At 38.0% G+C, this 24901-nt stretch overlaps 2 protein-coding genes, 2 long non-coding RNA genes and 1 pseudogene across 7 annotated transcripts in view; 2 read left to right on the forward strand and 3 right to left on the reverse strand.

The window, feature by feature from the left end:
- LOC147910745 (histone-lysine N-methyltransferase SETMAR-like) overlaps window positions 1-7076 on the reverse strand; it is a 90457-nt gene extending 83381 nt beyond the window's left edge. Inside the window, exon 1 of the mRNA XM_087404051.1 lies at window positions 6898-7076. The gene's annotated coding sequence lies outside the window, so the exon portion shown is untranslated. The remainder of the gene's footprint in view (window positions 1-6897) is intronic.
- A 368-nt stretch (window positions 7077-7444) lies between these two features.
- LOC147910746 (uncharacterized) lies at window positions 7445-10815 on the forward strand (annotated as a pseudogene).
- A 417-nt stretch (window positions 10816-11232) lies between these two features.
- Window positions 11233-15268, reverse strand: LOC147910747 (uncharacterized). 4 transcript variants are annotated; one of them, XR_015544422.1, is made up of 8 exons: window positions 15026-15268; window positions 14388-14598; window positions 14066-14112; window positions 13912-14000; window positions 12303-12573; window positions 11921-12210; window positions 11593-11809; window positions 11233-11486 (listed from the first exon to the last, which is right to left on the reverse strand). It is a non-coding gene; the product is annotated as an uncharacterized LOC147910747 (long non-coding RNA). The 4 variants fall into 4 exon arrangements; XR_015544420.1 differs by having other exon boundaries at window positions 11233-11809; window positions 12303-12470; XR_015544419.1 differs by having other exon boundaries at window positions 11233-11809.
- A 5241-nt stretch (window positions 15269-20509) lies between these two features.
- Window positions 20510-20932, reverse strand: LOC147910748 (uncharacterized). Its single transcript, XM_087408956.1, has one exon. The coding sequence runs from the start codon at window positions 20930-20932 to the stop codon at window positions 20510-20512; it is 423 nt and encodes a 140-aa protein (XP_087265082.1).
- Window positions 20933-21479: 547 nt separating this feature from the next.
- On the forward strand, window positions 21480-24783 carry LOC147910749 (uncharacterized). The gene is made up of 3 exons (XR_015544417.1): window positions 21480-23626; window positions 24041-24144; window positions 24570-24783. It is a non-coding gene; the product is annotated as an uncharacterized LOC147910749 (long non-coding RNA).
- The last annotated feature ends 118 nt before the right edge of the window (window positions 24784-24901 follow it).

Consider the following 24901-nt stretch of genomic DNA (forward strand, 5'->3'; position numbering starts at 1 on the left):
ATAAAAAATCATAATTAATATCTTATAAATTATTGCGTTTTAAAATCACTTTTGCTATTATACGAGGTCTGTTCAAAAAGTATCGCGAATTTCTGCGGGTTACGTATATTCGATTTTCGATTTTTTTGTGGCGTTATGTTGGTACTCATGTCTCTCACTTATGCCGACAAGTTCGGCCATTTTGAATATTCAGTTAATTTTTGACAGCTGCTTTGCTTGCACGTGTTTTGGCTCGTCTTCGATTTTTGCCTATTCCAAAAAATGGATCAAAGAATCTGTATCAAATTTTGTGTGAAAAACAAAATTAAGTGCGCGGACGCATTCCGAATGTTGACTGTGGCATATGGTGAAGCTACCTTGGATCGAAGCAACGTTTATCGGTGGTACAAAATGTTCTCAGAGGGCCGAGAAGATGTGAACGACGAAGAGCGTGCCGGACGCCCGAGCACGTCAACAACAGACGAAACATTGATGAAGTGAAGAAAATAGTATTGCCAATCGTCGAATCACCGTTAGAGAAGTTGCTGAGGACCTAAACATATCGATTGGCTCATGCCATTCGATTTTTACCAATGATTTGGGCATGAGACGGGTCGCCGCGAAATTCGTACCAAAATTGCTCAATTTCGACCAAAAACAGCATCGCATTAACATTGCTAAGGAGCTGTTGGACTCTGTCCGCGACGACCCAAATGTGTTCTAGAGGGTCATAACTGGTGACGAATCATGGATTTATGGTTATGATGTGGAAACCAAAACTCAATCATCCCAATGGAAGCTGCCGCACGAGCCAAGACCGAAAAAAGCGCGCCAAGTTCGGTCGAATGTGAAGGTTTTGCTTACAGTTTTCTTCGATTGCAATGTGGTGCATCATGAGTTCTTGCCACAGGGTAGAACGATCAATAAGGAATATTACCTGCAAATTATGCGCAATTTGCGCAAAGCAATCCGCCAGAAACGCCCGGATTTGTGGAAGAACAAAAATTGGCTTTTGCACCATGATAACGCCCCTGCTCACACATCGTTGCTTGTGCGCGAATTTTTGGCCAAAAACAACACACTAATGATGCCGCAGCCATCGTATTCCCCAGATCTGGCCCCCTGTGACTTTTTCTTGTTCCCGAAACTAAAGAGGCCCATGAAAGGACGACGCTACGCTACGATTGAGGAGATAAAGACGGCATTGAAGGAGGAGCTGAACAAGATCACAAAAAATGATTTTTTGAAGTGCTTCGAGGATTGGAAAAAACGTTGGCACAAGTGTATAATATCTGATGGGGATTACTTTGAAGGGGACAAAATAGATATTCATGAATAAATAAATAATTTTTGAAAAAACACAAAATTCGCGATAGTTTTTGAACAGACCTCGTACATTAATGGGAAAAGTATATGATTACTAAAATTTATTAAAATTTATATGTTATCTCGATTGCCCTTATACTGATATACACCGAGCGGCCGAGATCGCTGAGGAAGCATTTTCGGTCTTCGGTCGTTCCAAGCGCGACAGATCGAAAGAGGATTTTTTTCAATAGGTTGTCTCATGCTGTCTAGTTCTCGGCCACTTTCGGCACGATGAAGGCAAGAATTGTCAATGCCATCAAGAAAGACAAGGAAACCTATTACCTTTTTTTATTCAACTCTGTGAAGAATTTCTCTATGATTAGCAATCAGCTATAGCAGAACGTGCAATTCTGGTGACCTAAGTTATGCTCATTTTTCTTCTTGAAGAAATATTACAATATTTCTTTATGAAATCTTAGGATTTCTTTTTTATATTACTAGGAGGCTCGTACAAAGCCAGTTTTGCAAATTGATTCTTGAAAATTTTTATTAATAAGATCATATACACCTCAACTATAGTACACATCGAGTGAGATATCAGAACAAATTTTTTTTTCTCTTTTTACAAAAAAATCGCTCTGTACGAGTCTTTCCTGATTATGAATATCGCAATTAAAACGCGATCCATCCAATATTTTTAGCCGCAATTTTGTTATAAAAAAAATTCATCTTCGACTAAAGGTCTCCACGGGTCTCTTTTGTCAACCTTTAACTCGAAACGCAAAATTGACCCACTTTTATTTACATAAGTAAAGTCTTCTTAGCCTTCCTTCCTGGGTAAGTGTAAACTTATACATTGTATATGTATTTAATTAATCATTTTGACGCATATTGTATTACTTTAATACATTAGTCTTTAAATACATTCTACAAATACGCAAAATTAAGATAATTTAATAGAAAGTTATTAGTTAGTATCCGTATCAGGTGCGATGTAAATTAGACTATTGCTTAACACATCTTGACACAAACGTACAGTTGGTCACTGAAACGTTGCAATACTTTTTTCGATGAGTTTCGCAATGCAACGTACTCAAGCGACTGGTTTTTATTTGTGGATCCATGAATAAGAACTCGCTCGGTGAGTAAGCTGCATTCCGAAATCCATCGAAAAAAGATGTTGCAACCTTTCTGTGAACGACTATACACAGGAATGCACAAAGTACAGCATTGTGCACGATTCAATTGCAACAGAACGTGTACGCTGTGCATGATTGAGACCGTTCGGATAGAGTTAATGCTTAAACACAATAGGCACAGGCAATAGGCACAGGCAACAGGGATAACGAGCCAACCAATCAGAGCTCTGATTAGAGCTCGTTATTCCCTGTTGGCTGTGTCTATTGTGTTTAATTAGAGGCTATGTACAATGAAAGGAATACAGAATAGAGAATAAGAATTTCAACCTATCATATATTGTTGATGGTCAACACCATCTAGTGACAAAAAACCGCGGATACTTTTTAGATGACCCAATACTATGGAATACATAGTTTCTAATAGGTTGAAATTCTTGTTCCCTGTTCCTTTCATTGTGCGCAATCCTTTGTAGCGAATTCGATTGAACGCATTCAGTGCGCATTAAATCCGTCATATATATTATACATAAAATAATGTAAAGATATGTTTATAAATAAACATAGAAATCGATTAAATTGTGAGATACTCAATATGAGATATACATATTATTATATTATTAAGTAAAATATGTATTTTATAATTCGAAATATTTGCGTTTCATTTTTATACTCAAATTAAATCAGTGTATAATGGCTTTAATATACTAGTGCGCACTAGTGCTTTCAATCAAATTCGTCATTAGATACAGATCGTAGTCCATTTTCTATAGATTTATTTGCGTCGCATGTTCCAATATGCTCCTACTTCCTCCAACCGTAGCTCCTCATTCAAACGCGTTCATTAGAGTGAGTAAGAGCTATGTTAGAAACATGTTGAAACATGTTGCGACGCGAACAAAATCTTATGGCTGCGTTCAGCGGACTTAATAGTTGAGTGAATGCTTGCTGTTACAGATGTATTCTTTTAGATCAGCCAATTAGCATTTTAGATCTGGAAGAATACATCAATAGTGCTTACTCAACTGTTGAGTCCGCTGAACGCAGCCTTTGTCGTTGGACTAAATGTAGCTTTTTCCGTGTATTAAATAAAAAAAAGTAAACATGCCGGCTATTCAACGTCCTTCAACATCATTTATAGCTGCTGCGATTAGCAATATGTAATTGTCACTAGAAAATACAAGCTTAGAGCCATTCCGTTTCTCGTATGAGGCACATAAACTGTATAGGGTGCGTTCCGCATAGGATGACTTTAAAATGACTAGATTAACGAAGTACCACGATGAGAAAATTCACTGAATTAGCATTTGGGACCAAAATGGCGTCGAAGTGCTATCCTAATCTGATTCTGTTAAAAAGTTGAAAATCCATACAGGGGTCTGGAAGAAGAAGAAGAACTTGATTCTGTTATTATCGGAAATGTTCAGTTGTTATGCTGAAAATTGCAAAAACCGCAGCGAAAGGATTGAAGTTTTGAATAATCGCGTATCATGGAGCCAAAATGGCAATTCGCGGTACTTTGTTAATCTAGTGACTTTAGATGACTTTTACCAAGCTCCGATTAACTTAAACATTCTAATTACTTTGCAGGATTCCAACTAAAACAAATATCGGAGATATTCTCCGGAGATGTTCTCTGACATCAGTTGGAAAGCTACTAGAATGGTTCGGAAAGAAATCTGAGGATGCGATTACATGTAGCACAGTACGCGGTACAGAAACTAACTAGGTAAGTATAGGAATTGTGCAAACTGTTCCGTCTGCTTCTTTCCTCTTCTATTACATGTAGCGCGGTAAGCGGCACGGGTCAGTGACAAATTCACGTTACTAAGCACTTTTTAATATAGAATTAATTGATTTAAATGCAATTATTAAATAAATCCGTTGAAAAAATAAGAGTATTGATGAAATATGCATAGAAGTAAGTTAATATTGAGTCATCTAAAAAGTATCCGCAGTTTTTTGTCACTAGATGGTGTTGATGGTCAACATCATCTAGTGACAAAAAACCGCGGATACTTTTTAGATGACCCAATATATTTAAAAAAATTCATATTAAAGTTTATTTGTCACTAGCCCGTGTCACTGCTTACCGCGCTACATGTAATAGAAGGAAAAAGAAGCAAGCGGCATGGTTTGCGCGGTTTTCCTATAGTCACCTAGTTAGTTTCTGTACCGTGCTACATGTAATCGCACCTTGAGAGAGGACATAAAGGCCACAGCACAGACTTTTTCATAACGCATAGTGCATAAGCGAATCAACTAATTAGAATTTTCCCTTTCTTTTCATTTTATAGAAAAAAAGAATTTCGATTGGTTGATTCCCTTATGCACTATGTATTGGGTCATCTAAAAAGTATCCGCGGTACTTTGTCACTAGATATATGACCATCAACACATATCTAGTGACAAAAAACCGCGGATACTTTTTAGATGACCCAATATTATGCGTTATGCAAGAATCTGTGCTGCGGCCATAACGGTCCACAACCTGTAACCGCAAAATGCCGCGCACCTCTGCCCTCTGAAAAAATGGACGTTAACTACACAACAATATCCACTTTTTTGCGGTGCTCCTAATGGAAATAGATAGTTGAAATCGCTAAAATAATTAAAATCTATTAAATTAATAAAGATTTCAACGATTTCAACGATTTATTTTCATCAGAAGTACTGCAAAAAGGTGCATATTATTGTGTAGTTAATATCCACTTCTTCAGAAGACGATAGCATTTTACGGTTACAGATTTTGGGCCGTCATGTCTTCTCACAGGTTTCTCTCTGATTAAGTTAACAGAACTTGGTATAAATCGCCCTTAGGTCAGTATTCATAGTTAATTCTTATACTTCCGTCTTGACCGATAAAAATCTAAAATTCAATAGGTCTACCAGTCTTAATTAGTCCTAACTGAAATCTATTCCATTGGCTTTTAGGATTAAAAAAGTGAAGCGTAAACATTATTTTCAAGATCATCTTAGGTTCAGCTTTGAAGTGTCATAAAACCAATCAGAGAGCCATATTAGCATCTTAAAACGTTATTTAAGATGTTAAATCTCGCTTTGCGTGCAAACTTGGAAACTTATGTAGAACCGCGCTTCGCGTAGAAAGTTGTAAACCTATGAATGATTCCATACGAATTTATCACTTTTCGCACATAGCAAGAGCAGAACAGGCTTTCGTTTTCAAAGAAAGCGCGTTGAATGAGCCTAATTTCATTAAAATCGGAGATGAGTCATTCTAAATAAATGCTGACCAAAGTATGTGTAAATAACACTGCATTAAATCTGTGACAGATTTCCTAACCCCAATGGTCGCCAACTTTAACGCTTAATATTCTCGATTCATGGAGCCGACCGCCACATTTTTTTGTCGAATTCTTTCGTTTTGAGTGAAAACTTTTTCCTACGGCGCACTCAAATACAAAGCACAAAACTACAAACTTCACAAGTGCCGTGAATACCGAGAATAGAAACTTAACTCGAAGCGCAAAATCGGTTTACCTGGTTTATCTTTATTTACGAAAGTCCTTTATAAAGTTTTCTCTTGGCTGCACTATCGTCTACTAGTACAACTAGGTGCAATATTCAGACTAGAGAGCCAGTACCGAAGAACCACTCGACCGTGGCGGACGTGTTTCGGCTCGGGTGTTACAAGTTTACATATTTTTGAAAGTGTTGCCGACTTTTGACTGAGCATTGAACCTCTCGCAGTTGTCCCGTAATTTTGGACGACCAGTCCGTTCGTCCTGACACGCGTCCGTGCGGCGTAACGATGCCGTAGACGCAGGCGTCTGGTGTCCGTGCGGGCTTTGCCATTTTCGCATTGCATCATTTTTGCATCACTTTTTTTTTTGCTTTTGTACATCCCATTAGGACATGATCTGGCCGTATCGACCTCCGTTTATTATTTGGGGAAACAGAAACTATTAGCCAAGAAGAAGAAGAAAAAGAAGAAGAAGACTAGAGAGCCTCACAGAAAAAAAATGCATCACGTGACCCGGGGTGCGTTCTCCTCGAGGGTGCGTTCCAAAACTCGACTCTGCCAACTCTAAAGAACCCGGAGTAGTGGGGGAAAGAGTAAGATAGAATAAGTTACTCAAGTTGAACAAATTTAGAACGTGAAAAAGTAAGGAAGATGAAGTCTGAGATACAGATCATATATTATATTAATAATAAAATTTTTTTTTCTAAATGAAAGACAATTAATATACAATATTAAAATCACATCATTTATATTGTATGTCTTAATCAATATATGTGAGTCAGTAACCTTAATATATCTTCTTGATTTTTGAAGAAATTAAGACTATTTATTGAATGACTCATCTTTCGTTACACACACACACACACACATATTATATTTAATATTTCATTTAGTAGAAAGAGATAAACTGAAATAAACCATATACTTGTATGTATATACGTGCATATATCTAACCTTGATATAAGCTTTCGAATCACATTTTCTACTTACCTCTCGCGTCCATTATCCACAATGAATTATTTTCTTGTAACAGTGTTCCGTTATCATTAATTATTAATATATGCACATCCTTAATTAATTTTAGAGCCTTTTAGAGTATTTTAGTATCTTTACATGTCACAGGTAATAATAGGTATATCTTCCATACATTATTCAAATTTCATTTACCGCACTTAGGGTGAAATCACATGATGCGGAAAAAGACTGCGGAATAGAGAATGCGTCATTGAAACAATCAATTAGCGCTATTCGGAATAACGCTGAATAACGCTGATTGATTGCTTCTATAACGCATTCTCTATTCCGCAGTCATTTTCCGCACCGTGATTTTACCTATACTCTTTCAATCCATTTTGGAAGCAGGGTTCATAGAGTTGACACCGAGATAAGTTTATTTATACTTTTGGAACGAATAGGCTCCGCCTATGTGGTTACCTTTCATTTTGGAACGGCGTAGAGTTAACTCTGTTATTCGGAGTTAAGTTTTGGAACGTACCCCTGATTGGATCTGGTAATCGAGCTCCAAAGCCATGGGGGTATGCTGTTTAGATTAGATGACTGCAAAAGCAATACGCTATTGTCACCTTGTGTTGCAATTTCCTTCTCGATTGGTAAGGTCTTTGTAAGTAATATGTATTATTAATCTTGGAAGTATGTATCTTCCTCTTTTGTACATATATACTTGAAATAAGTAAACCATGATTCCAATAAAAATACTTACGTCTTACTATTATAACAGTACTTGAGATACACGTTTTAACAAGAACTATTATAAATTGTTATAAATATTATGTTCTTTATAAAACGAATTTTTACATTTCGGATATCAGGATTTGATATTACAAAATGCCTGTCAGATGCTCCCAAATGCGAATTCTAATAAATACAGATATTGCTGCACAACATTTGCCCAAGATCCAAACTAAGACAAAAATGGATTAATGCTGCCAGAATTCCTGATTGGAAATCTTCAAAATCAGCATTACTGTGTGGTTGGTACCCAAGCGTGCAAATGTTTTATAATGTAACTCTCGTAAACACTAACAAAAATAACATCAATATTATAATTTTTTATTTAATATCAATATATTAAATTTAATATAATATGAGTGTATGTTACATAATTGCGTGTCAAATTCTAACATATTGATATTATGTTAATGATAGTTGGTGGGACAGATTTTTCTCTAACATGTACCTCTTATTTTTTAAGTTCATTTCCATTCATCAGAATTATACCGCGTTGGTAGTAAAAAACTTATAAAAAAAGGTGCCATACCAAGTTTGTTTTGCAAATGTCAACAACCTATGAAAAGGAAACCTCTTGCAGAAATTCAACCAGAAACAGCAATATAATGAATCAATTGAATTTCTTCTTCACAAAAAGACAGATTTAAGAAGTAATCATTTGTATACTGCTATAGAAAATTCTGTGGAGCAAGAAAACAAAAATTGCAAAAGAACAGTATTTAAATGAATTACATTTATGATTTACTTTCCAAAAAAAGAAAGTCACGTAAGAAGTATATCCATACTGCACATTGTACTGTAATGAAAGAACCCATTGATATAAATACATTGAAGACATTCTCTAAAGAGGAAAATTACATATCAAATTCTAATTTAGATATACATATATCATCAGAATGTACTGCAAACCAAATATTGTCTATAGAGAATTTATCTAATCCAGAAGAATATGAAATTACTGCAAACCAAATATTGTCTACGGAGAAATTACCTAGTCCAGAAGAATTTGAAATACGAAAAGAAAATGGCTAAAAGAAAAGGAAAGAGACATCTTAAAAAGTAAAATTAATGACTTAAAAAAATATATAGAAGAAAATACTAAAATAAATCAAAACAGTTGTTAATAAAAATCAAAGAGCAATTGTATATGGTATTACAAAAGGTTTCAAGTGGTCAGATGAAACAATCAAAAAAGGATTGAACTTGTATTTTGCATGTAGATTACATGGTTATAATCAGATATTAAACTTGTTGCTCCATTTCCTTCATTGAGAACTCTAAGAAATAAGATACAGCACATTAAATTTGAACCAGGAATATTTGAAGATATTTTTAAATATCTGCAGTTGATCGTACTCCATGTATATGGAAAATTTGTGGACTAGTATTTGATGAAATGGTGATTAAAGAGCAGATTGATTTTGATACAAGTACAAAAGCATATATTAGAAATATGACATTGCCTGGCAATATAAATAAATTGGCATGTAAAACTTTACTTTTCCAATTGTTTGGATTCGGTTTTCATTGAAAGCAGTATCTAGCTTACTACTTTACTCCATCTTATTCAGTAAATGATGCAATTAAAGAGGTTATTTTAGAAATACTCTAAAAATGTCATTATGTAGATTTAAAAATAATTATTTTGGTTTGTGATATGAGAAATAGAGGATTGCTGACAAAATTATAAAGGCAGACATAGTGTACACTATAACACATCCTTGCGATCCAGAGATCATGTTACAGTTAATTCCAGATCCTGTTCATGTTTTTAAAAATTTGAAAAAATGACTAAGGAAAATCAATTTATTTACTTGCCACAGGATGTTATTAGAATTATATAATTTATCTAGTAATGTTGTTGATATGGGTCATATTAAGTTGTTACATTTATATCAGTCTCAAAATTGCATGGAGCTAAAACTTGCGCCTAAATTAAGCAAAACAGTATAAAGACCAAACCATTTCGGTAAAATGAAAGTCACAAATTCTACTAGAGTTATAAATCATTCCACTGCATCTGCGTTAACATTTCTAGTCCAAAAGGGCGGACTTCCGCAAATGGAAACAGTAGCCTGGTTTATTAGATTGATTAGAGAATAATTTGATATAATGACCGGAAGAAACCTTTACCATGCTTTTTCGTAACCTTGAAAAATATAATGATACAATAGAACTTCTAAAATTAGTTTGTCATGTTTTCGAAAATATGAAAGTCGGATGTGGTTTATGGAAACCTCTCAGACTCGTGTAATACTTACCACGAAATCAATGATTCAATTAGATCGTCTTTTAAACGAGGAAGAGTTTCTTTTCTTTTTTCCAGCCCGAGCAAGTTAAGATAGTTTGGAAAGTGGTTTTTCAAACATATGTAGAGGTCCCAAGTCAACAGCTCTTCAATTCAAATAAGACAGATGTGTATAATAAGAAACCACGCAATACCTACCTCTAGTTACACATATGATAAAGTACCTTCCTTTTTGAATGTACTTCTAACTAAATTAAATGAAAAAGAAGAAACTGTAAAAACACATTGCAATTTCCCTAAATTAAATGATTGCCTATGTCAGAGACTGTACAACAAATATTTTATAGAATGTGTTGTTTAATATTTTATAGAATATGTTGTTTTCAAATTGAGGAATTTCATCAAATGTGAAGATTGTTATCTGAAATTACAAGATAATTCTGATTTAACGTTTACACCATCCTCTTTATCTGCCTTTGTAACTATTTCAGATTATACTCCTGAAGCTCAAATAAAGAGTTAGTAAAGAAGTGTTTCATATTCTTGAAGGAGCAGAAAAAATTATATGAAAAGTCAAATCCAAATTATTACTCTTAAACAAGTTTCTGAATGACAATTTAGTATCTTATCTTCATATTGCTTTGCTCTTTATCTCCCTTGAAGCTTGCCATTATATTAAAAACAAATTAATATCTCGATTTGTGTCAATATGCGTAAACCAACTATCAGTAACTCTGAGTGCAAAAAAAATGAACAAAAATAAATCATCACCTTTTGGAAGTAAAAACTATGGGAGCAGAAATATTACTAATATACTATAATTTCAACAGAAAAATTATGCACAAAAAGACTGATTGGAGATAAAATTATTTTTAAGATTCAAATAAAAACTTATTTATTTTAATTCGAAACTTATTTATTTTGTAAATATTATAATTATTTTGTAATATCACATTTTTATGTATGCTAAATTTAAAATGACAAATGATTTCAGTAATCTTTTCGTGATTGTTTGCAGTATTTTTTATTTTTATTTTATTTTTTTAAAGTTATTCTATATTTGAGTTTGTTTAGAATTATTCTATAATCTATTATTGATTATAATTTTATGTGATTGAATTATCAGTATTTTTCTTTTTTTTTTTTAAGAAAATTTATAATAAATGTTGTGTAATTTATTAAAAATTTTTTAATAAATAAAAATACTTTATTAAAAATTTATGTTGAATAAATATTTTATATTTTTCTTTTATGAATGACATATATATTTTTTATGATGTTCATAAATTAATCTTTTATATTTCTTACGATTAAAAAATCAAACATAATTATTTTGCCACAAATTTTATTTTTATTACCAAACCACTTTAATATTACAAACACATACGTATTCAAACTTTCACTTTTTTTAAGTAGCTATAATAAATTCTCTATAAATAATATGTATATCAGAAATAACATTAAAATTTTTATCTCTTAGAATAAGACGTCTTACAGAATTTATACAATTGCAAAATTAACTGATCAAAAAATTAATGCATTACATATCAAATGTAAAGGACTTTATATGTGTCAAATCATCCTGTAAACGATGAAATCTTTCTTTTAAAATTTCATTTTCTTGTATAATATTTTGTAACTTAATTTGTATTACTTCATAGGTTTGTAAGAGTTCATCAATAACATACTGTTTTATTAGCTGATTCCTCTAACACTTTTATGTTCAGGCAATTTTTTCCGCAACAACTATTATTATGAATAACATGTTTCAATTTTTTTCTTCTTTCTAATTTTACAGATTCATCACATTTGCAAAACAAACTTGATATGGCATCTTTCCTTATAAGTTTTTTGCTACTAATGCAATATAATTATGCTATATAATTCTGATGAATGGAAATGAACCTAAAAAATAAGAGGTACACATTAGAGAAAAATATTTGTTCTACCAACTATCTATCATTAACGTCATCAATATGTTAGAATTTGTCATGCAACTACGTAATTGTTACATACACTCGCATTATATTGAATTTAATGTATTAATATTAAGAAATTATAACATTGATGTTATTTTTGTTGGTGTTTACGGGAGTTACATTATCAAACATTTGTATGCACGCTTCGGTATCAATACAGTAAAGCTCATTTTGAAGATTTTCAATCAAGAATTTCGGCAGCATCAATTCATTTTTGTCTCAAGTTTGGATCTTGGGCAAATGTTGTAGCAATTATTAGAGTTTGTGTATCTTGGAACACTATACCTGACAGGCATTTTATAATATGCACAAATCCTGTTCAAATATCTGAAATGTAAAAATTTGTAATTTTATTTCATGTATATATGTACAATAGAGGAAGATACATACTTCCAAGATTAATAATACGTATTACTTACAAAATCTTATCAATCGAGAAGGAAATTGCAGATGACAATAGCGTATTGCTTTTGCAGTCATCTAACCTAAATGGCATATCCCCACCATGGCTCTGGAGCTCGATTACCAAGTCCAATCAAAGGAGACCGGGTCACGTGATGCAGTTTGCTATCTCTCTATAAGGCTCTCTAAGACAGTGTTTCCATAGTTGGTGGTAAGCGAACTCATTCGGTGTATCGTGTTTCCGTGGTTATGGTGCAGTGCAAATTTTATACACGAAGTGGGATTTTGCTACACCGTATCAAAGGAAACGTGTAAAACCAGTGTGACATTTAGGCCGGTATTCATAGTCGAGCCTTATTTTAAGATCATTTTAAATAATGTCTTAAGACGTTAATGCAGTCTTTTGATTAGTTCGTGACTTCGTATCGTGTCTTAAGACGGTCTTGAATATAAAATCTAACTATGAATATCGGCCTTAAAATTTGAAAATGAAAGTTAAGCGGGAATAGAGTTTTAGCATAATAATGATGCAGTGTATACTATGGTGTGCACCATCTCTAGTGTAGCTGAGTGTGGCGCTTACACACAATTGGTGCGGTGTGAGACTGCAATATATCTCAAGAAAAAATGTTATGAATTTTCTTTTTTCCTCGAAACACAAATCAAACTATATTCTAAGGACTGGCTAGACTCAAGAGAGAGTGAAGCGAAGACTGTTTCTCTTCTCCGATTAGTTCCGCCATTTATAGTGAACTTCCGCAAATGTGCATGTATGTATATGTACGTATGTATCATATACACAATACTAGTGCGTGCAGCACCGTATATTCCATCACGCTCCTCCCAGCAAACGAGAATGGATTGAAATGAATTGAAATGGATTTTCAGAAATATTGATTCACGAATGTTACAATGAATACTTTTCAATCCTAAATGCATTTTTATTCATTTATAGGAATTACATGGAGCATATCTCTATGCCTTTCAATCTAAAAATAATATTAGCTTTTTTGTGCATTGCGAATACTGTTCAATTTAAAATTTTGAATAAGAAGTTTTTCAATTCAACTGCATCCAATTGAATTTAATTGAATCCAATTAAACCCAAAAAAAAGTATTCGCTATTTTTAAAATACATATTTGGATAGAAAAAAATTTCAATCCATTTTAATCCATTCTCGTTTGCTGGACTACCATATCTCCTACTTATATTCGTATTCATAGACAGGCCTTATATTTAAGGCTTTCTTAAATTTATCTTTAAATACTCTATGAATTATTTCATTGGCTGCTGAGCATCTAAAGATAAATTTAAAGAAGCCTTAAGTACAAAAAGTCTGACTATGAATATGGGCATTAAAGTTATAGATATAACAGAGAAGTACAACCGAGCATATTTAAAGGTTATAATCAATCGTCTAAAAAAAATGGCGATTTACGATTACTTATGTCATTCTACAAACGAAGTGCAATTCCTATAACAGTAGTATCCCTACCGATTACAAAGAAATACTGATTCTCTTTGGAGACTACAGTATACATATCAAGATTTAAAAATCATGATACTTACTGAAATTAGAATCCTAGAAGACTATCCGTAGAAAAAATGACTCTACTCCTACTTACTTTGCACTAACAGTGCACTAAAAATGGCGACTCCCGGGTGAATCCGCTCTACTCTCCCTCGATTCTCTCTGGCTAAACTGGGATGCGTTCTAAAACTTGACTCTGTTAACTCTAAAAAAATCCGGGGGAAAGCGTAAATCTGAGCAATTAATACCTTGCGAGGCTTGCAGTCCTTTTTCTATTTATATTATTTTAAATTACCTAAAATGTATACGAAACTAATCAACATGGTAATTATAGCAAAAGGCGTTACCAAATATTAATTTTATTGTTATTTTTACCTTATGATAATTACATAAGTATTACTAAGTTTACCTTTTTAATGCACAATTATCATTAAAGATTATTATATGTACAAATATACTGATTTTATTTCAAACTCAAAAATCACATTATTTGAACTATGGCTCTAATATATAGATTATAATATGATCACCTACTATATGTACGTATCATTCGTTGCGTCAACCACTTACTCTCAAAGCTGTTGTACAATTTGCATGTCACGTTTCGTTATATTTATCTTTTGGTTCCACAATAGCTCTCGTGTGGATACTTCTGCAATTATTAGTTCTTCAAGGTTTCACCCCTGGTTTGGTGTCACTGGCTCTTTGTTAGTCTGAACTTGCTCCATAACAAAAAGTTTTGCTCCGTCAACTGCACTTTGGCGCACAATGTTTCCACCCTCTACAAGATATTTAAATTATTACATTCGCTCAAATAACATATCATTCATTTTTGCCTTTTATATTTTATTTTTTATTTGCCTTTTTTAATTTGATAGAATTTAACTTGGCGCCAATTGTTGATATCATATCTTTTATACAAATGACAGATATCATTAGAGTTAAGTAAATAAATGTTAAAAATAGTACTATTTGGGTTTTTTTACTTTCTAATTTGGTACAAATATCATGCATATATTGGGTCATCTAAAAAGTATCCGCGGTTTTTTGTCACTAGATGTGTGTTGATGGTCATATATCCAGTGACAAAGTATCGCGGATACTTTTTAGATGACCCAATAATATCATTAACATAATAAAGATAAAGATAGTATCACACTTTTCCACTTTTTTTTAAAAAAAGGTACGTTTTAAATAATTTTACTTACCACATTGAGAATATAAATAAACTTGTGTTCGGAAACACTCATTGGTGATAAATTTATTTATTATACATAAATATTCCATGTTACTATACACAGCCGTTCGGAAATACTCGTATGTATTCGGTGTGCACTAGTGTGAGATCGTTCGGAAACGTCGAGAGAGTCACACCAAGTGTCACTAAACCATCAGTGCGAAAAACAAGAGGAGTCAGTGTGAGCCGGTGTGTTATGGCCACAGCACAGACCAGGATCTCGGCCATTTTTTATCGCAAATTTTTATTCCAAGTCGCCTAAAAGGCGACATGTTGCCTAATCTAGCAACCCTGGCACAGACTTACATAACGCATAGTGGAGTACATAAGGGAATCGACCAATCGAAATTTGGAAGGAATGATTTATATTCCTTTCTTTTTATAATCATATACCGTCGTCGTTCCTCTTTACAATCATTCCACCGCCTTTCTTCATCGGTGAATTATAGCTCGAGGTTAGAGTTAAACACGAGCGGTGAGATGGAATTGAGATGACACACACGCTACGGAAGCCGTTCGAGAACATTCATCACACACCAAAGGCACATGATACCCTCATACTTCTCTACTGAAGTCATCGAAACACACCAATGAGTGATGATTCTGAATGCAGCCTAAAGGGTGTTTTCATCACAAAAAAGCGATGGATAATTTTAGTTAAACATTTGGACATGTACGTCATCTTCTTCGAGAATTGTCTTGCAACTTCCACATGTGTATATACCTTTTGCAACAAAAAAATACTAATAACATCACGTAATGTATCATTCGAAACTTTGGTTCCAAATCATAAATATTTATAAGAATTGAAATAGATGATTTATTCGCACATATTAGTACGTTTTTGGTAGAACCAATAAAATATACACTTAACCTCCAATCTTGATAATTATACATATACAGGGTTGGCCATTCGACGGAAAGATGTTTTTTTTTTCAATCATGGGAAACGTCGTTACTCGATCTAACATCTCTGTCAAAAGTTACAGTGTTGCCAGATTTTTCTGTCGAATATGGCCAACCCTGTATATTGGGTCATCTAAAAAGTATCCGCGATTTTTTGTCACTAGATGTGTGTTGATGGTCATATATCTAGTGACAAAGTACCGCGGATACTTTTTAGATGACCCAATATATATATCAATATATATTGAGTCATATATCTAATGACAAAGTACCGCGGATACTTTTTAGATAACCCAATATATATATCAATATATATTGAGTCACTAGATATATGACCATCAACACACATCTAGTGACAAAAAACCGCGGATACTTTTTAGATGACCCAATGTATACAATATATATATATATAATTTATATATTACTCTAATTAGTGTAACATTGGCTGCTTTCCTTTTAGGAGACACAAATCGACATAGTATAACACACTCGAACACAGTTTGCCACACTTAAATGGAACGCGATATGTGCAGTGTGTGTGTACAAACTTTTAATACCTAACCTTAAAAGATTTGAATTTTGACCTTAAAGCACATATGAGATCCGATTATTGCAAGAAGTGATGTGCATATTTTCGAAAGGTACATACTTTGTATCAATTGGTGGAGGTATTTCAAAAAAAGATTTAACATCTTACAAGTTACAAACTTTTCAAAATTATTTTTAAACTTTACAGATATTTATTGTTCGAGAGCGAATTAGAGCGAGAGCTATAGCGAGAAAATTTTGAATGAGACGGCGTTTTGGCTGAATTTCGATTTACGCGAATTCTCAATTGCAAATCAAACGCGGCGGTTTTCTGGCGGCGGAGCGTCTCCTAGGCGGTTGCACTTGTAGCGAAGCGTTGACTCGAGAACAGCGAAGAAGAAGAGAGTCATTCTTCTCGGTTTTGCCTTTTATGCTCTTTTAAGAACAAAGGCTTCCCTTTGCATTCGCTTATGAGATTCTCACAAAATTGAAAATTTTGAGGTGATCCTCTGTTTCGGGCGGCGATTGGTAATTTCGAGCGCGATGGCCAAGCGGTACCCTATTGCCATACGCGCCCGCTAAATCTGGATTCTTGATGTACGCATATTACGCGTTTTGCGTCATGTGATCGCGCATGCGCTGCGACCGATGTGAGTTGATTCGCCGTTATAGCGGTTGAGATCTGCGTACGTGCGACATGCGGCTTAGCTTATTGTTTTTCGACTTTATTGACGAAGTGATGGCCAAGTTTATGTTTTGGAAACCTCTAAGGACGCTTGGAATCCTTCTAGAAGCTTCTGATCCGCATGTCGCACGTACGCGAAATCGACAAAAACTGTCCGGGTTAGCTATATCTCGAACCCGCCCGCCTTGTCACGCAGTGACGAAATTAATGATCACGCTCGGCAAGCGTATAGATGTCGCGAGTTCTGTTTATTGCTTGGGAGATCGCGGCGTTTTAGGTAGCGCAGGCTGATGATGTGTGCGCGTTCCGCGCACGGTGTCGTGGAAGCCTGTGCACATGATCGAATACGCTCTAAGTTTGAAGTAACAAGAAAATATTCAAGAGATATAATGACTCAGACGTGGTCATGTAATTTATGACATCAATCAAAAGAAATTAGCAGGCAATCGCGATTACAAGGCGTTGGTTGCGCAATGGTTGCGAACGTAATCAGAATAATTTCGAAACGAAACGGCGAAAATGTAACAGTGTATAGTACATTGCATCAAGCGGTAAACATGTTATTTTCAAGAAATTGAAAAATTCGCATCATCGAAGATTGCGAAAGGTAAATAAAATCAACGCGAACATTACTGTGATTACACACGCTTTAACTGACGCGAGTACATTGAAGAAGATCGCGCGGTTTAATATAATGTGCGGTTTTACTGCTCCTGCAAGTCTGCGTTTAGAGTGGTCGAGGCAGCAGGTCCGGGCAGCATCACCAATTTGACCAGAGGTCGGATGAGCTCGGAAGAAACCGTGCGAACTCAGGTCACACTGTCCTCTCCCGGGTGCAGCTTGGTGATGCGAGCTAGAGGCCATTTACTCGGCGGTGATGTCTCTGAAAGTATGAGGCACAATGAGCCAATCTGAGGCGCGGCGCTTACCTTGCATCACTTCGGGCGTGAGGTCAAGGAATGCAGGTACTTCCGCGACCACCTTTCCCAAAAATGATCGCGCATTCCTTGAAGGTGCCGCCAATGAGAGAGAGAGCTCATAGCTTCTCTGCGAGCAACGGTTCTGGAATGACTAGCAGCGGAGCTCCGATGAGCAGGTGTCCTGGAGTAAGCGCTGAGAGATCGTCGGGATCGTCGGATAACGCCAGCAATAGCCGAGAATTCAGGCAGGCCTCTACCTGAGCTAGGAGAGTGCTCATCTCCTCATAAGTGAGCGTAGCGTTGTCGATTACTCTTCGAAGATGGTACTTCGTCGATTTTACTACTGCTTCTCAGAGGCCTCGGAAGTGAGGTGCGGAAGGTGGGTTGAAATGCCACCGGATTCCTTCTTGTGACAGCAGCATTCGCTATGCGGCTGCCATTGGTGGAAGATGTGCGAAAAAGCTCTCGTATCTGTCGATCCGCGCCAATGAAGTTCGTGCCACAGTCGGAGTAGATATCCGAGCATAGTCTTCTCCTTGATATGAATCGACGAAGCGCGGCCAGGAATGCGTCCGTCGGACACGACCTCAAGGTGCGTCGCTTTGGAACAGAGACATACAAAGATTGCAATGAAGGCCTTGTGGGACCGATGCCCGCGTCCTCGACTCGTGCGAATGATCGGCTCGGCGTAATCGATACCGGTCCTGAGGAATGGACATGCAGGAGTTACGCATCCTTGAGGGAGATTGCCCATCGACGGCTGTGACCCCTCTCCATCTGGTACAAGTGACGCACCGATGCAGCCAGTATTTTGTTGTGGCTCGCCCTCGAGGGATCCAGTACCGCAGTCGCAACAGGAGTCAATTGCACCCCTCCATGGAGTGCTCGGCGATGACACGATGATATCAAGAGGCGTGCGAGGTGTGAGTGCGGCGGAATGATTATCGGATGCCGCTCGTCCAGAGAGAGAATTGCGTGCTTTAGGCGACCTCCGACTCTCAGCACCCCTTGCTTGTCGATGAAGGGACTCAAGGTCCGCAACTGGCGTTGATCCTCTGCGGCAGTAACCTCGCGTGGATAATGCAGTGCCTGAACTGCTCGGATCCATCGTCCTAGTGCAGCGTCGAGCTCGTCGGGTATCAAGGTCGACCTCAGACTTCCTTCTGTTGTTGGCACATTCTCCTTGGGCACAGCCAACGTAAGCACCACGCTGTGACCCTCAGGAGCCAGTGAAGTGAGAAGAATCGGAGAAGGAGCTTCGGCTTCGTGACCACCTTTGACGTGATGGTGCGAGAGTGGATGCGTTGCTCGAGCACTTCCTCCGATGGACTTCAGGCTGAACGTTAGGCCAAGTCGAGTCGTCCCTGAGCAGCCAAGGGGGGCCTGACCACCAGAGTGGATGATCCATGAGCTCTCCTGATGTTATCCCCCGAGAGGCGCAGTCGGCCGGATTGTCCCTTCCAGGAACATGGCGCCATCGTTCTTCTGGAAGTGCCTCTTGAATTGTAGACACGCGGTTGGCCATATAAGTCTTCCATCGAGAGGCGTGACCCTGAATCCAGTAGAGTGTGACCTTGGAGTCGGATCAAAGAGTAACTAGATCTGTGGACAGTCTTAAAACGGTACGTGTGTGTGTGCGACTAATTTCATGAGCAAGGCGGCGGCGCACAGCTCCAATCGCGGCTTGATTGGAGCGACCTTGCTCTTTGCTGCTAGTAGGAGAACCTTGACATCGTCAGTGCTGATGAACACGAAGGTACACCACGGCTGCGTACTCTCGTTCGGACGCGTCGGCTAATCCGTGCAGTTCGACTTTCGCGTCCTTGGCGTCTATGTTCAACCAGCGATTGATTCTAAGCTGTTCAAGCCTTGGGAGTTCCTCCAGGAAACGACTTCAATGGCAGGCGTCTGCTCGAGGGAGCGGGGCGTCCCAGTCCAGCTTCTGCAACCGTGCTGATTGAAGTAAGATTTTTGCGCGGATCACTACTGGTGACAACCATCCGAGCGGATCAAATAAACGCGCGGTCTCTGAAAGAACCTTCCTCTTGGTGAAATTCTCAATGGTTCTTGAATGGAAAATGCGAAGGTATCGTCCACCGGGTGCCACTGCAAGCCCAGCGTTGCATGACCCTCGTGTTCCCACGACCGCGAATCCGCGAGACAGTGATTCGCAGGAATATCGACGAGAATTTCAGAATGACTGGCGGCCCATTTTTTCAGCGGGAACCCGCTCGACACAGCTGACGGAGCTCGGATTGTTTCGCCTCGTTTTTCGTATGTGCTCCGGTCACAATGTCGTCGACGTAGCAGTCGTGTCTCAGTACGGCGGAACCTCGCGAAAATCTTGCGTTTTCGTCGTCGGCGAGCTGACGAAGAGTACGGATAGCAAGAAATGGCGTGCACGACAGACCGTATGTCACGTGTTCAATCGGTACTCGCGAACCGGATCGTTGAGTGAGTGACTCCAGAGAATGCGTTGGTAATCTCTGTCCTCGGGCGCCATGAGGATTTGGCGGTACATTTTCTCGATGTCCGTCACGATCGCGTATCGGTGCCATCGCCAGCGGATTAGCACATCGGCGAGCGATGGCAACAAGTTAGCGCCGACCAACAGCTGGGAGTTTAGTGATTTACCGGATCTTGTACTCTGAGATCCGTTGAATACTACTCTGAGTTTGGTCGACGAGCTTGATTCTCGGAGCACTCCATGGTGAGCAGGTAGGCATCTTGCCTGAGATTCCGATGGCACTACCTCCATGTGATGCAACTCTTCGTATTCTTTTAGAAAGGCGTGGTACAGAAGTCCGAATCGAACGTCGCGGTCGCATCGTCGCTCCATGGCGGTGAGCAGTCGCTCGGCTGATTGGCGGGTGTCACTGAGTGCTGCTGGTGGCGCGGCAAATGGCAGTCGCACAACGTACCTCCCTGCATCGATGCGGCTGTGAGTTCGAGCAAAGAGTTCCTCGCATCGTTGCTCGTCTGACGTGATGGACACTGAGGCGGAAGGTTCCTTCTCTTGCTCCCAAAAACATTGCACGAGCGCGTGGTCAGCTCGTGGTCGGCGGTGCACTGGAAGGAGCGGTGTGGAGTCGCTGAGAGATTCTCACCGCAGCCTCCCGAAATAACTCATCCGAGCAGGGTATGCTGAGCGACGGGAGTATGCGGATCGCCCTTTCGCAGACCCTCTTGCAGAATGATAAAGCACACTTCCGCGCCGAGCAACAGCTCGATGGGATCGGCGGCTGAGAATTGCGGATCGACCAGTTGGAGACCGTCAATGTGAGGCCATGTAGTTTTATATCGTAGCTGCTCCTTGATATAGCGAGAGACGTGGCAGGATGAAAGCAACAGCGGTGACTAGAGCTCCATTGATCCTGGAGGTGAGATTGAGAGATACTTTCCCGCGACAGGAACCCGAGGGTGAGCCGCCGATGCCGAAAATTGAGATTGCCGCGCGGAATCGCGGCAGGCGTAAGCGCTGGATTAGCGCCTCGGAGATCAAGGACACTTCCGATTCTTGATCGATCAGGACTCTAACCGGGTGTGGATCCCCGTGGCGATCATCAACAGTAATTCTCGCGGTAGCGAGTAGAATAGCCTTGCACTCGTTATCTTGGCGCACAGCGGTCAACACGCTTGCGTCGGCGGGTTTCGCAGTGACGTACGCTTCATGCAAGAGTGTGTGATGTCTCGCCTTGCACGAAAAGCACGTCTTCGTTGACTGGCATTTCGCGATTGGGTGCGAACCGAGACAATTGTAGCATAATCGATGTGTTCAGCGACGGACTTTCGCTCGGATGCGAATTTCGACTTAAATTGTTCGCACATTATTACGTTATGCCGACCTCTGCACAGAACGCAACCGGGAGTGTCGGCTACACGTTTGGCGATGTGCGATTTCGCGATTCGCGGATCTCCAAAGACCTTAGTGGCCCTTGGTTTTGCGGCCTTGAGACTCAGAGTTCGCTTCATGATGAAGTCCAACAACGTGTCGTGATCTGGCAAGTCCGTGGAATCGCTCGTGTGTGATTCCCACTCGAGGCGCGTTTTCGGGTCGAAAAGCTCGATGACGAAGTGATTGAAAAGATCGAAGCCATGTGAATCAATTGGTCTCCCTATACTTTCTTGGCCGTTCACGGCACTGATCGCGGCATTGTAAATGCGGCTAAGTTCCTCGGCGGTATCGCTTTTCATTTTCTGCACTGCGGTGAACGTGCAAAAATTGGAGCGCGACAACTCCTTTTTGTTCTCGTAATGCTTGCACAGCAGCGCCCACGCGCGCGAATAATTGTCTCCGGTTACGGCCAACGGACGTATCAATGCCTCCGCGGATCCTTCCAAGTAATGCTTTAATGCTTTAAACTTTTCTACGTTTGAGATAGACGGATTATTGCCAACGATAGACAAGAATATGTCTCGAAACGATGGCCAGTCTTCAAATGCGCCCGAAAATGATCGGATTTTTAAACGCGGCAGCGTCGATTTGATAGAAAAATTGGTTCCCGATTCATTCAGAGGAGCTGAACTTGATTTCTTAGCCTTGAGCTTTGTCTGGTAATTCGATCGTTCAGCAGGCTGCGCTGCTGTATGTAAGTGATCTCAGCGGAATCGGCGAATTGAGACGTATTGTATTCATTCTGATCGAAGGCTTCCTTGTAATGTGCTCGAATGAACTCGTGCTGTTTTTCGAACTTCGTCCACAGCTGATCGAGAAGCGCTGAGCGGGTTTTGACGGCGTGGAGGGTGATGTTGGCCATTCCCATCTTCTTTAAATTGGCCATTGATCTGGCCATGCGACCGTGGATGTCACTCTGAGCGGTCAGCAAGACGTTTATTTCATCACTCATGATTTCACTTGCGTACGTTCTCTCTCTGTTCCTTTAGATAATACACGCACTGAACGCGATGATACTTCCGAACGAACGATAAATTCGGCGAAGGCGAATCCGGCTCAAAGGACCAGCAATGTTCGAGAGCGAATTAGAGCGAGAGCGATAGCGGGAAAATTTTGAATGAGACGGCGTTTTGGCTGAATTTCGATTTACGCGAATTCTCAATTGCAAATCAAACGCGGCGGTTTTCTGGCGGCGGAGCGTCTCCTAGGCGGTTGCACTTGTAGCGAAGCGTTGACTCGAGAACAGCGAAGAAGAAGAGAGTCATTGCTTCTCGGTTTTGCCTTTTATGCTCTTTTAAGAACACAGGCTTCCCTTTGCATTCGCCTATGAGATTCTCGCAAAATTGAAAATTTTGAGGTGATCCTCTGTTTCGGGCGGCGATTGGCAATTTCGAGCGCGATGGCCAAGCGGTACGCTATTGCCATGCGCACTGAACGCGACCGATCTGAGTTGATTCGCCATTATAGCGGTTGAGATCTGCGTACGTGCGACGTGTGGCTTAGCTTATTGTTTTTCGCCTTTATTGACGAGGTGATGGTCAAGTTTATGTTTTGGAAACCTCTAAGGACGCTTGGAATCCTTCTAGAAGCTTCCGATCAGCATGTCGCACGTACGCCAAATCAGCAAAAACTATCCGTGTTAGTTGTATCTCGAACATCTATAATAGATTGTATATCAAACTTTTTATCAGATGAAATATATTTTAAAAATAAAGTTTATTATTATTTTTATTATTTTTTAAATAAAATATATAAAAATAATAATATATTTGAAAAAAAATTAACAACAATGCAGTTTAATATATAAACTCAGAGAACAGTAAAGAAATCGAAAATACATACATTTTTATATATGAATATTAATATGTTAATTTTTAAATTATTTCTTTAAGATGAATGCAATAACAAATATTCTGATGGAAAATAGCAGTAGTAGTAGTAGTAGCAACAGCAGTAGCAGTAGCAGCATTATTAGTAATAGTGAATATGAATTTTTAACTAATGATGAATAAAATCATGATATTCTGTTTCCAATCCTACAAATGATTGTAGAAGACATCGCGTAGAAAACTACATCGAAGTTGCACATAGTTGGACGGATGCAGAATTCAAAGAATACTTCAGATTGCATCATAATGTTGCCATAAGATTAATTGGTACATATATGGAAATTATTTCTTATAGATTACTATATTTTCTTATTTAAACAAATGTTATGATTTGTTATGATATATTCTATGAATGTATATATGTCAATAAGATAATTTTACAGTTACAGTTAGTACAGAATGATAAGAAATTATAATGACTGATATATCTAAATATTATAAGATAAAGATAAAGATAAAATTAGTAAATTACATGATTATTTTTCTTTTACAGTTATTTCACGCCTGTCGTAGCTTATAATAGAGATGTTGTTTATAGAATAAGATTTTCTCATCTTTGATGTTTATGAAATATATGCGCAATTTTTGTATAATCTTGAATATCAAATAGATAATTATTTCTTACTATTATTATTCTTATCAATTTATTCGCTTTATAAACTTTCTTTATCATTTTTTATTTGAATTTGCAGATGATCTTGCAGAAAGTGGAATTCTGCATTCATTTGGTCGACCAAAGATATCCACAGAATGAAGTTTATTTATCACATTATGGTTTCTAGCTAACACTGAACCATATCGCACTTTATCGGATAGATTTGATGTGTTCATATCATCAATATTTCGCGAGTAATTACTTGGATTCTAATTAAATTAGATAATATAATCAAGTGGCCAGAAGAAGAATCATTGATTGCAGCAGCTCAAGGCTTTCAAAATAAAAGAAGAATTCGAAATTGTATTGGGGCGATTGATGGCTCGCATATTACCATTTTACAACCACAAGAAAATGCTGCTGATCGAA

This window comes from Acromyrmex echinatior, chromosome 1 (genome assembly GCF_024713525.1).
Source record: "Acromyrmex echinatior isolate Ae372 chromosome 1, ASM2471352v2, whole genome shotgun sequence".
NCBI lineage: Eukaryota > Metazoa > Arthropoda > Insecta > Hymenoptera > Formicidae > Acromyrmex > Acromyrmex echinatior.

Bases quoted from the DNA above. Each gene is read 5' to 3' on its own strand.
- LOC147910748 (XM_087408956.1), bottom strand. From the start codon at position 20,932: ATGGAGCGACGATGCGACCGCGACGTTCGATTCGGACTTCTGTACCAC.